Here is a 14,291-nt window from a genome sequence, read left to right as displayed (position 1 = left end):
AAGTGCTTTCCTTAATTATGGAAATGATATATTACGTTAAGCCTTAATCTTAGCTTTACAGAGAATATTGAGATATACACAATATATAAAACGAGAAAGAGCATTAAAAAGGTAATTCTTAGCATCAACCTTTTTTAAACATATACCAGAAACAAATTAACAACTAAACAATATCAATAGACAATAGATTATTAAGGCACCCATCATTTATATTGCATAGGCCATTATTTTCTTCTTGCCACTTAATCTAAAAAGCGTTAAAAAGAGAGAGAAAAGTTTCTTGAGTGAGTGTTTTAAAAAAAAATTCTTGAGTGAAGATGGGAACAGCGACGTCGACGATGGCGGCTAAGTTAGCTTTCTTCCCACCAAATCCGCCGTCGTACACGGTGGTGACGGACGAATCGACGGGGAAGATGAGAATATCGGCGGAAATGATGCGTCACCGGAGAGACGAGGAAATAGAAGTGGTGAAGATAATGACTAGAAGAGGGAATGAGATCGTGGGGATGTATATAAAGCATCCAACGGCTAAACTAACAGTTTTGTATTCTCACGGCAACGCCACAGACATAGGTCAAATGTTCATCATCTACAATGAACTAAGTCACCATCTCAATGTCAATCTCATGGGGTTAGTCTATACAATATATGTCTACTGATGCATGATGTCATTTATATGCATTAATCCATTAAACTCGTATATTTGATTCTATAGGAACCTAATTCATTGTTTGATGGCTACTTCGACCTTTTCCATACTTTTTTGGTGATAGACTGATAGATAATATTCTATTCAATAAACACAGTGGCGGTAGTCCACAATAGTCATCACAAATATACACTTGTGATTTTTTAGTTTACTCAGCAAAGGATAATGAGTTATAAGCCCCAAGAAAGAAATTTTGTCAAGTTACCTTTTTCATTATTTAAAATTAAGACACGCTACAAGTTATTCATTTTAAATATAAATTAATGAAATATATATCTATATATATATATATATATCTATATATATATATATATATATATATATATATTATAAAATATTTATATATACAGATCGGTGTAAATCACTACACAACTCACCGAATAATTAATCAAGATATTTTAAATATATGGATCACGATAGATTATAGTAAAATATTTTTTTGAAGATTTTTTTTTTGAAACATATTTTTTTGAAGAAATTATATGTTTTTTTTTTAAGAAGCATAGTAAAACATATTCTTAAGAAATTATATTTGGTTTTCTGTGATGATAATTGCAGATACGATTATTCAGGATATGGGCGATCTTCTGGCAAGGTAAGTCAATAGTAGTTTCCATAAGTTCAAATTACCCTTGTTATGTAAACAAAGCTAAGACTGATGTCATGCTACTCCAGTTTAAAAAAATTCTATATTAGTTCAATGTATAATTTAACGGTATGATTGGCCGTGTATATTGTGATTGATTCGGATCGTTTAATGTTGAAAGCCAAGCGAGCAAGAGACGTACGCAGACATAGAAGCAGCTTACAATTGGCTAAGAGAAACGTGCGGTACAAAAGATGAACGTATCATTTTGTACGGACAATCTGTGGGCAGTGGACCGTCGCTTGAGCTTGCTTCTCGTCTTCCACGTCTTCGAGCACTTGTTCTTCACAGTCCTTTCTTGTCCGGTCTACGTGTCATGTACCATGTCAAGCACTCCTTCTGGTTCGACATTTTCAAGGTTAGAGTCGAAAGTAGTGCATTGTTTTCTTATTCACAAATGATTTATCCAGAAATAGAAACCAGAACAAGTATGATTTATACTAGTGATTTTATATTGCAGAATATTGAGAAAATTCAACTCGTGGACTGTCCCGTTCTTGTGATTCATGTAAGTGTATTTTCTCATTACATTATAGATTCCTGTTTTATATTATATAAAATATCATAATAACAAGAAGGTAATGTCCTATGCGTGTTATGCAGGGAACAGATGACAAAGTTGTGGATATTTCACATGGAAAGCAATTATGGGAGCTATCCAAGGAAAAATATGAACCTTTATGGCTTAAAGGAGGAAGCCACTGTAATCTTGAGATGTTTCCTGAGTACTTACCTCACTTAAGAAAGTTCATAGGGGCCATTGAGAAGCTTCCAGTTCCACAATTCCGACGCCATTCAGTATCTGATGATCACAAGAAAGACAAACAACAACTGGATCCGAAAAAGAGTAGTAGTTGGATTGGATCTAGACATAGCACGGAATGTGTTACTTCTAGAGACAACTCAAGAAAGATGAATATTGGTCATCGGTCAGGAAAGGCGAGAAACAGCACGGATAGCTTTGATCGTGCTAGGAATAGCTTCGACAGGTTAGTACTCAAAACCATCGATTCGATTATAGTTAGATTTGTACACTTTTAAATTTATTTTATATATATGTGATCTAACTTTATGGTAATTTGGTTGTAGGTTGGGTGAAATGGTGAGATCAGTTCGATTGTGTAACGTTGATTGTGTGAAGAATGCAGTTGCAGAGGCCTGATGATTGTTGTTAGACCCAACCAAATATTGTTCTTTTTTGTTCGTTGGTTATATTCTTTGGAATGGAGAAAGATGTTTTGTAAACATATATATCCTTCTCAGTTTTCACTAAATAAAACAAAAGAACGTTATCTTTTTATCTTCTTCCCAAAAATGAAAAACATATGTATGTGCATATTCGATATTAAGGTATCCAGTGTAACCAGCTAGATTTAAACTATTCGTATCGTAGAAAATATCGGTTGATGCAGTAGGAGTGGCTCTGATACGTTATACCATGTCAAGAATTAGGAGGCGTTGATTAGATTATTAAAAAATTTGATGACAAACTTAAATGAAGATATATATGTATAAAATAGAGCAGATGAAGCAGCTCCGGCGATGATCACGTTTAATTTTGAAAAAGTAGTTACATAATCATATCCTATTTTTTTTTGAAAATTAAACAGAGATTTAAGCAAAATAAAAATAAAAATAGACAGAGATTACGTCACTGCCACGTAGGTATATATGACTAAGCTTTGAAGTTAAAAGAGCGTGTACCCGTGGGACAAACACAGGATGGACGTAAGAGCAACATTATAGGTGGTCCTTGATTTTGGGCCGTTAGGAGTTAAGGACAAAATTAAGGGTCTTTTCTTAAAAATTAGATTATTGGTGGGACTTTAAAAAGTCCCTTAGTAAATTAATTAACTTTTTTAATAATCAATGATTCATAAATTACATATAAATACATATAACATTAAAATAAAAAACAGAAGGAAAATTCCAAAGTTGTTAAACAAATTATACAAAACATCATAAATAAAATCAGACAGACATTTTATTTAATTGATAAATAACATAGAAGCAAATAACATTATATATTATTTGGAAAATGTCCCAATTTATTCCATATATGTTCAATCAAATCTTGTTTTAATTGTTGATGGATATGTGGATCCCGAACTTCTTTACGACGAGCAATTATATTGCCGGGTCTTGTAGCCTTTTTGACGGTATATGTAAAATCCTCATCTTGAAATTCTTCAAGAGTGTTTGAATTTCGTTCATCTTTGACAATCATATTATGGAGTATTAGACATGCTCTCATAATATTCGATATTTTGTTTTTATCCCATAAATTAGAAGGATTTCTAACAACGACAAACCTAGCTTGCAGGACCCCAAAGGCACGCTCGACACCTTTTCGAATGGGTTCTTGGGTTTGAGCAAATAAAATTTTTTTGGCACCTTGTGGCAGTCGTATAGATTGAATAAAAGTCGCCCATTTTGGATAGATACCATCAGTCAGATAGTACGCCAAATTGTATTCCCTTCCGTTGACATAGAAGTTTACTTGGGGAGCATTCCCGTTAATAATGTCATAAAAAACAGGTGATCTATCCAGAATATTGAGATCGTTCAAAGTACCTGGAGCTCCAAAAAATGCGTGTCATATCCAGAGGTCATATGAAGCAACAGCCTCCAACACAATTGTTGGTTTTCCGGTTCCTCGTGAATACATTCCTTTCCAAGCAGTGGGGCAATTCTTCCACTCCCAATGCATACAGTCAATGCTTCCAACCATCCCGGGAAATCCCCGTTGTTCACCAACATGGAGTAGTCTCTGAAGATCCTCTGGTGTGGGACGTCTGAGGTATTCATCGTCAAACAAGTGGATTATGCCGGCGGCAAAATGGTGCAAACATTTCCGAGATGTTGTTTCACCAAGTCTTAAATATTCGTCTACGGGATCAGCTCCACCACCATACGCCAATTGACGAATTGTTGCGGTACATTTCTGGAGAGGAGATATACCAGACCGTCCGGTTGCTTCTTGTTTGGGTTGAAAATACTCAACTTCAGTAGATAGACGATGCACAATATATAAGAACAATGGCTTGTTCATTCGAAATTGTCAGCAGAACAAATAGTGCGGGTATGTTGGATTGTCGCTAAAATAATCATTCCAAAGCTTGTTGTGACCATCTTCCCGGTTTCTCTCGATAAAAATCCGTTTTTTTCGCTCTTTTGGTTCGGGAATAGGATCAAGATCTTCAAATATATCATCAAATACGGTATCAAGTTCATCATCATCAGCTTGATGGTAATGATAATGGGAGGAAGAAGCCATTTTATAAAAGAGAGAAGAAGATATGAAAGAGAGAAGAAGATATGAAAGAGAGAAGTGCAAGTGTTTATAAAATAAGATGTGTCTTACTTATAGTTGGTCTTTAGTTCACCTTGTGACTCTTTAATTCATCTTGTGACTCTCATATATTTCTCGTGATACAAACAAACAATATATTAGTTTGTGATATAATTATTTGGAATATAGTGGAAGATCACGAGTCATATAGTCTTGTGTATATGGTCTTTAGTTTGTATATAAAAATCGTTTATTCTGTCTTCTATATGTCTTATATTTAGATTATAACTTTATAAATATACATAATGTGATAATGTCAAACATTCAAACATAACAAAAAAAATAGATAAACATATTGTCAAACATGGTTACGAGCCAACATTCAAACATTACATAATGTCGATTACAGGAAATCATTCCGATACACATAACACAACACCATCTTCATTTACTTAACCATAAACAGAAGGCCTATTAAAACTGTGACGACAATCATGACCACAACAAAGTACTCAAATCCCTGCCTAACCTTCGATTGTTCCTTGCCTATATCACACACGAATTTCTCTACTCTAGCCAGCCGCTGGTCAGTCTCATAGTCACTGTAAAATGAAAGGTTTTCTACCTTTTCCGAAAGCTGAAGCACATGTCTATCTCTGGCTCTCATCTCTTCCATCACGGCGACATCCCACCAGTTCCAAACATGGCACTCTCCATCGTCCATGTTCTCACATGTGTAGTATCTTCTACCTGTGGTGAGCACACACGCAGATAATGGTCACTACTTATTCAAGACTATATGAGCACACACGCAAGACTACTTATTCAACAACTTATGCAAGACTACTTATCCAACTAAATAAGCACCACAGTAGCAAGACTATTACTTAACCTGGATCATTCTGAGTGGTAGATGTTTCAAGGAGAGGCGTTGCACCATAGTAGCAAGTCTGTGGGAACCCAAACTCAACCTCTGGTTGGGGCGGATATTGAACCTGACTACGAGCCTGTAACCTTAGCTCAGCTTGGTCACATATAATGAGATCTTCTGTCTCGCTGTAGCCACCGTCGTCTGAGTTTCCAAATATGTCGTCTGACTGGGAAGGCTGGCTGTAGGAGTAGTCAACTCCCATCTTTAAGTCCACCTGCATAAAAGAACTTAGTAATTATTAGATACACAAGCAACAAAAGAACTTAAAAAGACTTAGTTATTATTACGCATTTAAGCAATCAACAGCCGCAGGAACTACATTAGAGTACTTAAAACAGAGAATTTAAAAGACATAGAACCAAATTCAACACATACTAAAACAGAGATTGTATCCTAATCTTTTAGAAATACTTGGCTAGGAGCTTATTCTTCACAACTTCCTCCGGCTCAGTTAATGGTTCTTTCTTGGTGAGGAGACTGTCTAGTATGGCCAGCATTGACAGTCTCTCCTTCATAGCCAAATCCTCTTTCTTCATTTCCCATATGGTCGTATAGTCAGCAACAGACTTCCCTTGAACAGTCGATCTTTTTAGTTTAGCAGCCTTGCAACCTTCAGGCCGGACCTCTTGATCAAGGACAGTGGTGCTTGGATCTGTCTCACCATCCTTCCTCTTGGAACTGGCAGTGGCTTTTGGAGTGTTAAGGCTAAGCCATTTTTGTTCAAAACGTAACACACACCAAGCATGCTCAAGGGTGAACTTGGTTTGCTGATCAGAGTAGAAGATGTCGTGAGCCTTCTTGAGAACATCAGTGTCACTCTCACCACTGCCAATTTGTCTCTCTGCTGCTGAGTATGCCCCACAGAACTTGGTAACCTGATCGTTTATTCTGTGCCACCTCTTCTTACAAGTAAGATCCCCTCTCCTTTCACCATCCTCTAGACCATGTGGACTCTCTGCAAAATACTCTCCAACCCGCTTCCAGAACTTCCCCAACTTCTGGTCATTTCCAACTATGGCATCCTTCGAAGTGTTAAGCCAAGCAGAGATAAGAACCTCATTATTAGCTGGGCTCCATTTGCGTCTAACATGACGCTCTACTGGTGTGTCTACTGGCGTGGCTACTGGCGTGTGTTCAGCTTGTTGTGAACTGAAGGGAGGGATCTCCGATTCTCCAAAGTTAACACTTGAATGAAAACTTTCATAAGGAAATTTTTCATGGAGACCACTTCCATGTTGACTGTTAAGCAGTCCTACGTAACTAGAGGACGGGGTTTGATAGTTTCTTGGATCCATACGAGTTATAACAGATAAAGATTTGAGAGAGAGTTGTAGATTTTGAGATGATAGAAGAGAGAAAGAAGCTGTGTATATTTAAAGGGAATGAGATGGGAGTTAGCAGGTGAAGAGTATTAAGTTTTCCACATAAAAACTAACCATAAACAAGATATGTCTAATCTGAAGTTATTACTAACCTATCTACGGTATCAAGTAACGACGACAGTGCCTTAATAATAAAGCTAACATTAACAACATATGTACTTTCACTGGAAGTGGTTTGTCTAGTTGAGTAAAGAGTTAAAGAGGTGTCAAAATAAACGATTTCCCTCATTGCAATCTATTGAAGAAGTAAACCACAATTCTAATTCTAATTTGTTAAAAATACTTCACATTTTAACAGACATTTTGCAACCATGAAACAACCATAACATCATAAATCTACACAAGACTGGAGCCGACCATACAACCAAACATAAATCATACATTTTGCAAGCATGTAACATAAGAACCATAGAATCTATACGTTTTTTGCAAGCATAAAGAACCATAGAATCATAGAATCTATACGTTTTTTATATATCTATACCAAACCACCACTTCAATCACAAGAACCGACCATAGAATCTATATCACAAGAGACGACAAAATCAAATCAAACATAATTTCAAATCAAACAACCAGTGAATCTACACAGCCTTACTCGGTTTCTCAATCTTACAAGAGAGGTTAAAGACATACCTTATTGGGTCGATTCTGCAACGATGTCGAAAGGACTGTATTAGCCAATGAATCTCTCACGTCGGAAGCGAACCGACGCAGGTGGAGTTAGCCAACGGTTTGGAAGAGAGCGATTCTCGGTTTGATTTTACTTCGCTTTCGGAGATCGCGGTGTCGCCATCGGAGATCGCGGTGTCGCCATCGGAGATTGAAGAAGACGACTGATTTTCGAGAAGAAAGAAGAAACAAGCCGAATAGGGCTTCCTTCAACCTCGAATACATCCCCCACTCCTACGCTGCCACGTTGCTCACGGGACGCGTCCAAAAATTCCTTAGCTTAGGACCGAACCCATCGAAATCTTTTCTTTTTTATTTATTTTTCAGCCCAAATTCAATAAGAGACGGGCTTAGGGCCGCCCGATAATGTTGTCCAAAGAGCCTGTTTATTGCAGACTCTTAAGTAGGATTCTTAAGAATAATTATAATGAAAAGAAAAGAAAAAAAGAAAAAAAGAGAAGAGGCGTATCTTAATTAAGAACGGCAAGCGACGTCTCTTACCGTGCACGTGTCGCAAAGCAATTGGTTAGAGGAGAGGTGTCGTTGCTTCCATCGTGTTTCTTCTTTTCTTTTTCTCTCTCTGTTTCTCTCCTCTCTGTGGCGAAAGACGACATCTCTTGTGATCAGTGGCTCTCTTCGACGAAATGGCCGCGTTTCTGTCGGTGGCTGTCGTCGACGAAGGCAAACGGCGTACTCTCTATCTGTTGCTCTCCTCCACTAAGGAAAACGGCGAGCTCTCTCTCTGTTTCTTTCCTTTCCTCGGCGAAAGGCGACATCTCTCCCGATCGGTGGCTCTGTTCGACGATAAGTGCCACGTCTCTGTCGGTGGCTGTCGTCGAGGAAAGGAAACGACGATCTCTCTCTCTGTTTCTTTCCTCTCCTCGGCAAAAAACGGAGACCTCTCTCTCAGACGAATCGAAAGGTAAAGATTTGTTAATATGTATATTTGTTTGGATATTTCAATTATACATGTCTTTGATTTTGGTACTTCGAACAGATCGAGAATAATAATATGAGGAACATGAAAAAATTTGTTTTGATTTTTTCTTGTCTTTGTATTGTTAGATGGAATTATCAAAAGGCATGATCAAGGTTTCTCTGACAAAAGTCAGACGATTGTTCATAACAGAAGCCACACAATCAAGAGCCACATGATAAAGGTAAACCTTTGTCTTTGCTCGGTTGAATTGGATAAAACCTTTGTACTATTTGGTCTGGTGAATTGGATGAAGCATTGTTAATTACATTTGGTGGTTTGTTGATGTTGATTTTTATTCTTTGTGTCCTTAGGTAGATTTTAATCATTCTTCGAGCTTATATCTTAATATATAAATCTTTGTTTTGGTTTTGATTTGTTTCTGTCTTTTTTGTCTTTAGGTTATTTGATCAAGATGCTTGATCCAGGTTCGTGAGACAAAAGGCCTACGATTGTTGATACATGTAAACCCCTCTCTTTGCTCTGGTCAACTGGATAAAGCATTGTATTCGTTGGTGTAAATGTAAATGTTGATGGTTAGTGTTAGGTTAGATAATAAACAGATGTCTAAGTGGTTAGATAGAAATGAGATTATGATTGTCTTAGGTAATAAATATATTTTATGGTTAGGTAGAAAGAATGGTGTTGTGTGATGAATGTGTTGGATAAATGTCTACTCGGTTTGGTTGTGATCAATGCGTTGAAGCTTCTTTTCAATCTATTAAAACATGTCCTTCTCCTCTTTCTTGAATACACTTCTCACTGTGTTGTTCTCTTTCTCTTCCCACTTTCTCATCTCTGTTCTTTTCTTTCTCTCTTCCTTGAGCTTGCTTCGGCTATGTATTCTTATCCATCTTCCCAGACCTCAAAATTTGTTGAAGTACTTAATAGTCAACAAAGCATTTCATTTGGTAACTATGAAGACAGTGTCTCACTATCCTCATCACAAGCTCCGTATCTAGGCACTCTAAGAACCGAAGATGGTGGAGAGACTGGTACAGAGTGTAGAGAACGAAGGAAGTGGACGCATGAGGATGATATTCTGCTCATTAGCTCGTGGTTAAACACAAGCAAAGATCCAGTGGTTAGCAATGACCAAAGATCAGGGGTTTTCTGGACAAGAATAACAGCTTACTTTGCAGCGAGTCAGAAGGTCTCTGGTTGCAAACAAAGAGAGGCAAGTCATTGTAAGCAACGATGGCACAAGATAAATGACCTCGTCTGCAAGTTCTGTGGAGCCTATGAAACTGCAACAAGAGAGAGAAGTAGTGGTCAAAACGAGAATGATGTGCTGAAACTTGCTCATGAAATATTTTACAACAACCATAAGAAGAAAATTCTCCTGGAACATGCTTGGAAGGAGCTGAAGAACGACCAAAAGTGGTGTGAGCTTTCATCTGCTAAAAACGAAGGAAGCTCTAAAAAAAGAAAGTGTGAGGACGGTGCAGATTCTTCAAACTCTCAAGCAACTGAAACGATGCGTCCACCGGGTGTTAAAGCCACAAAGGCCCGTGGTAAGAAGACACTGGTTGAGGAGAATGCGCTGAAGGAGTTTCAGACTATGTGGTCCATAAAACAACATGATTTAGAATGCGCTGAAGGAGTTTCAGAAAAAAAAAAAAGTTTTTATCGAAAGAAATCGTGAAGAAGGTCATCTCTGTTTATGGAATGATTATTTTAGTGACACTCCAACATATCCTGAAAATCTATTCTGACGACGATTTAGAATGAACAAGTCATTGTTCATGCATATTGTTGATCGGCTCTCCAATGAAGTTCAATTTTTTTCGTCAAAAGAAAGACGGTTTCGGAAGGCTTGGGCTCTCTATACTTGCGCTTGATACGGTCGACGAATAGCTCCGGCTCGGTGCAACTACTACTTGGTTATGTGTGGAAAATTTTGTGGAAGCAATAATAAATCTGTTCGGTGATGGATACCTAAGAAGACCAACACCGGATGATCTTCAATGTCTACTTCATATTCGAGAGCTTCGTGGATTTCCCGGGATGATAGGAAGCATCGATTGTATGCATTAGGAGTGGAAGAATTGTCCCACCGCCTGGGAAAACCCACAATCGTTTTAGATGCGGTTGCTTCATATGATCTCTGGATATGGTATGCGTTTTTCGGACCTCCAGGTACTTTAAATGATATCAATGTTCTTGATCGCTCACATGTTTTTGATGACACAATAAATGGTCAAGCTCCGCAAGTGAATTTCTCGGTCAACGGAAGAGAGTATCATTTGGCTTACTATCTCACCGATGATATTTATCCCAAATGGGTAACTTTTATACAATCTATTCCAATTCCACAAGGGCCGAAAGCAGTTTTATTTGCTCAACGTCAAGAAGTTGTCCGAAAAGATGTAGAGCGTGCTTTCGGAGTCTTGCAAGATCGATTTGCTATTGTTAAAAATCCATCACATTTTTGGGATAAAATCAAGATTGAGAATATTATGAGAGCATGAGGGAATATTGAGAGCATGTATCATACTCCATAATATGATAGTAGAAGACGAACAAGATGAATACACTCAATTTGATGTTTCAGATTTCCAACAAGGAGAAGACACCGGAAGTTCACATGTCGATCTCGATTTTTTTATAGATATGCCTACAAATATCGCCAATATGATGGGTGTTCGAACTAGAATTCGTGATAGACAAATACATCGACAAATGCATCAACAACTGAAAGTTGATTTGGTTGAACTGGTCTAAATTTGGCCGTGATAAAGACAACAACTTAGTTTCGGTGCCTTTTTAAAATTATTATCATTTATTTTAGTAATCTTTTTTTTTATGTTTTTATTTTAAAATCTATATTTAAAATTTTATCTTTATGTAATAAATAAATTTTAGCTTCAATAAAAAAATTGTTTAATAATTTTTTTTTAAGAACCCTTAACTTAAGAAACTACCAATGGAGGACTAATTTTAGGTGTTTTTTAATATAATCTCTTAACTTAATTTTAATACTATAATATAGTCTAGGAAATAAACATGCTCTAAGTTTTCAAAATCAAGTCTACGCCACCTGAGAAGATTTGGTCAAATTTTCTGTTGCATTTAGTCGCTGAAGTGGGATATAAATAAACCCTAAAAGCTGTTTAACTTAACAATTAACATCAACCAAGAAAAAAATTGGCTCCTCATCAAATGAACAAGCTAATTACCATTTGATTATTTTCCTCTCCTTCACATTAACAACTCTAGCGGAAAACTCCGAGCTCGCAGTCGTTACTCAATGCAAATCCGGACCACGAGCATCGTTTTGTAACAACAACAAAGAAGCGAAGACACTCAAAGTCATAGCTATTTTTTCCATCTTAGCTGCGAGTGTGATCGGTGTTTCTTTACCGTTGGTTACACGTAAAATCCCAGCGTTAGGACCAGACCGAGATTATTTTGTAATTGTTAAGGCAGTGGCCTAGGGAGTTATACTAGCAACGGGTTACATGCACGTATTACCTGACTCTTTTGCTGATCTGAACTCCTTTTGCTTGCCAAGAAAACCGTAGAGAAAGTTTCCGTTCACGACGTTTATCGCTGATCTCGGCTTTGCTCACGTTGATGGTGGACTCTTATGCCATGAGTTCGCAGAAGAAGAGAATGTTGAAAACTCAAGCCCGTGGGAACCATCTTCCAACTACCTAGGTTTTTTCATCTCTCTCTTGTATCCCTAAGCTTATTTTCATAAGTTTCTATTTTCTAAGATATTTCTTAGCTAAATATGAGGTTTGTTTCATCATACTTTCTCAAACGTATGGTTGTTAACCATAACCATACCTTTGTATGTTCTTATGTTTTTAAATTTGAATGCTCTTTTACAAAAAAAAAAAGTCATTGCTTAGGTAGGCAAATGATTTCCAGTTATTATATTTTTAATTTGAATTTGCATGTTCCAATATCTTATGAACCCTGATTTTGTAATAATCAATTGATGCTAGGGATTGTGGTGCACTCGGTTGTATGCCAATCATCAATTGATTGTAAGTAGTGTAGTTCTCACTGTACAACCTCTTCATGATATATTGTTGTGTCTTTTGTTGGTTTCGTAGGCGCAATATGGCGGGAAAACGAGATGGGCAATGGTGTTTTTCTTCTCGGTCACCACACCGTTCGGGATCGCTTTAGGAATGGTGTTACAAACGGTATACAGCCCAACGGCATTGATCGTGGTCGGGGTCTTAAACGCCTGTTCGGTCGGTTTATTGAACTACATGGCACTTGTTGATCTATTAGGTGCAGATTTTTTGGGACCAAAGTTGCAAGGAAACATGAAGCTCCAGACGTTGGCTTATGTTGCTGTTTTCCAAGATGCTGGAGGACTGTCTTTAATGGCTAAATGGGCTTAGAAAACGATTCAAAATCGAGTTTATAATCATCTGTATCGACTTCTTAGATTTATTCTGTAAATGCCCTATGATGGCACGTAATAAGCACAATGATGGCAGACCATATCATCTTTTGTTTTAGTGATCAAATAAACTCATGTTTTCACATTGGCCTCATTCTGTTTCATTCGATATAGTTTTAGTATTTTGATAAAAATAGAGAGCATAGCAAAAACTGGCCATGCCTAAGATCCGTATATTTTTCAAAAAAGCTGTCAGTTTAATATTAGTTAGAAAGATCTCGAAAAATCAGAGCTACCACAAACTTACAAAATAACATTTTTTGTTTATCAATTATTTGACCCTGTGCTTCGCTTTTCTGGCGGTTTTTATTTTAACTTTGGTGCCTAAGCCTTTAAGCCTTGATCGGTATGCTCTACATTATCTAATCAATGATTGTTTAAAAAACATTTAGAGAAGCATTTACTAAATCCTAATGTTCTTCAAATGTTCTCTGGCCAATGCTCGCATATGAAGCTTTTAGAACATCATTTGCATTTATAATTTATAAAATTAAAGAAAATATATAATTAATTAATTTATTTTATTTAATAATAGCATAAAATTATTTCATATCCAGAAAATAAAATTTTGATTTCTAAAATTAATTTATAATAAAAATATTTTTTAAAAAATAGTATTTTACATTTAAAATATAATATAATTTATATAATATAATTTATTTTAAATGTGAAATATTATTTTTTAAAATAGATATTTTAATTGTAAAATTTATTTTAAAATAATATTTTTCAATATAAACATAATTTTTAAATTATTAAATACAATAAATTAATTATATACCTCTTTAATTTTATATGTTAATATATATATATATTAGAAATGTATTCCATTAAAAGAAATATATATATATATATATATATATATATATATATATAATATTATATATTATATACTAATTTTTATAATAACTTGAAATAACATACTCATACTGCTCTACCAATCATCATATTAAACAGTTTATCAAAAGCGTACAGCTCCTGCAGTATACTGCTTCTATAGTATACTGCTACTGCTAATGGTAATGCTCTACCAATCATGGCTTATGTACAATAGTTTCAAGGCCTTCTCCATTTTCAATATCTTTATTTTTCCCTATTCACATTCCAGAGCATCTTTTTTTTTTTATCCCACCTCATTTATTCAATACCCACTTTATTTTATATTTCTACAATAGTTTTGTTTTAAAAAATTCAACACCCTACCCCACAACTTTTAATTCATATTTTTGTTTTTTGTTTTTTTTTTTTTTTTTTTTTTTT

General features: G+C 36.0%; 2 protein-coding genes and 1 pseudogene across 3 annotated transcripts; 2 read left to right on the top strand and 1 right to left on the bottom strand.

Moving 5' to 3' along the window:
- Window positions 1–211: 211 nt before the first annotated feature.
- Window positions 212–2,633, top strand: LOC106293537 (alpha/beta hydrolase domain-containing protein 17B). 2 transcript variants are annotated; one of them, XM_013729219.1, is made up of 6 exons: window positions 212–631; window positions 1,268–1,304; window positions 1,477–1,713; window positions 1,816–1,863; window positions 1,959–2,344; window positions 2,445–2,633. In XM_013729219.1, the coding sequence occupies exons 1-6, from the start codon at window positions 318–320 to the stop codon at window positions 2,515–2,517; spliced, it is 1,095 nt and encodes a 364-aa protein (XP_013584673.1). In that variant the 5' UTR covers window positions 212–317; the 3' UTR covers window positions 2,518–2,633. The 2 variants fall into 2 exon arrangements, with proteins under 2 accessions (XP_013584673.1, XP_013584674.1); XM_013729220.1 differs by having other exon boundaries at window positions 616–631; window positions 1,482–1,713.
- Window positions 2,634–5,979: 3,346 nt separating this feature from the next.
- Window positions 5,980–6,873, bottom strand: LOC106344351 (glutathione S-transferase T3-like). Its single transcript, XM_013783749.1, has one exon. It carries the CDS (start codon window positions 6,871–6,873, stop codon window positions 5,980–5,982), a length of 894 nt encoding a protein of 297 aa, XP_013639203.1.
- Window positions 6,874–9,446: 2,573 nt separating this feature from the next.
- LOC106344350 lies at window positions 9,447–12,969 on the top strand (annotated as a pseudogene).
- Window positions 12,970–14,291: the final 1,322 nt, after the last annotated feature.

This window comes from Brassica oleracea, chromosome C5, assembly GCF_000695525.1.
Source record: "Brassica oleracea var. oleracea cultivar TO1000 chromosome C5, BOL, whole genome shotgun sequence".
Lineage (NCBI taxonomy): Eukaryota > Viridiplantae > Streptophyta > Magnoliopsida > Brassicales > Brassicaceae > Brassica > Brassica oleracea.
This window is presented reverse-complemented; position numbering and strand designations above follow the sequence as displayed.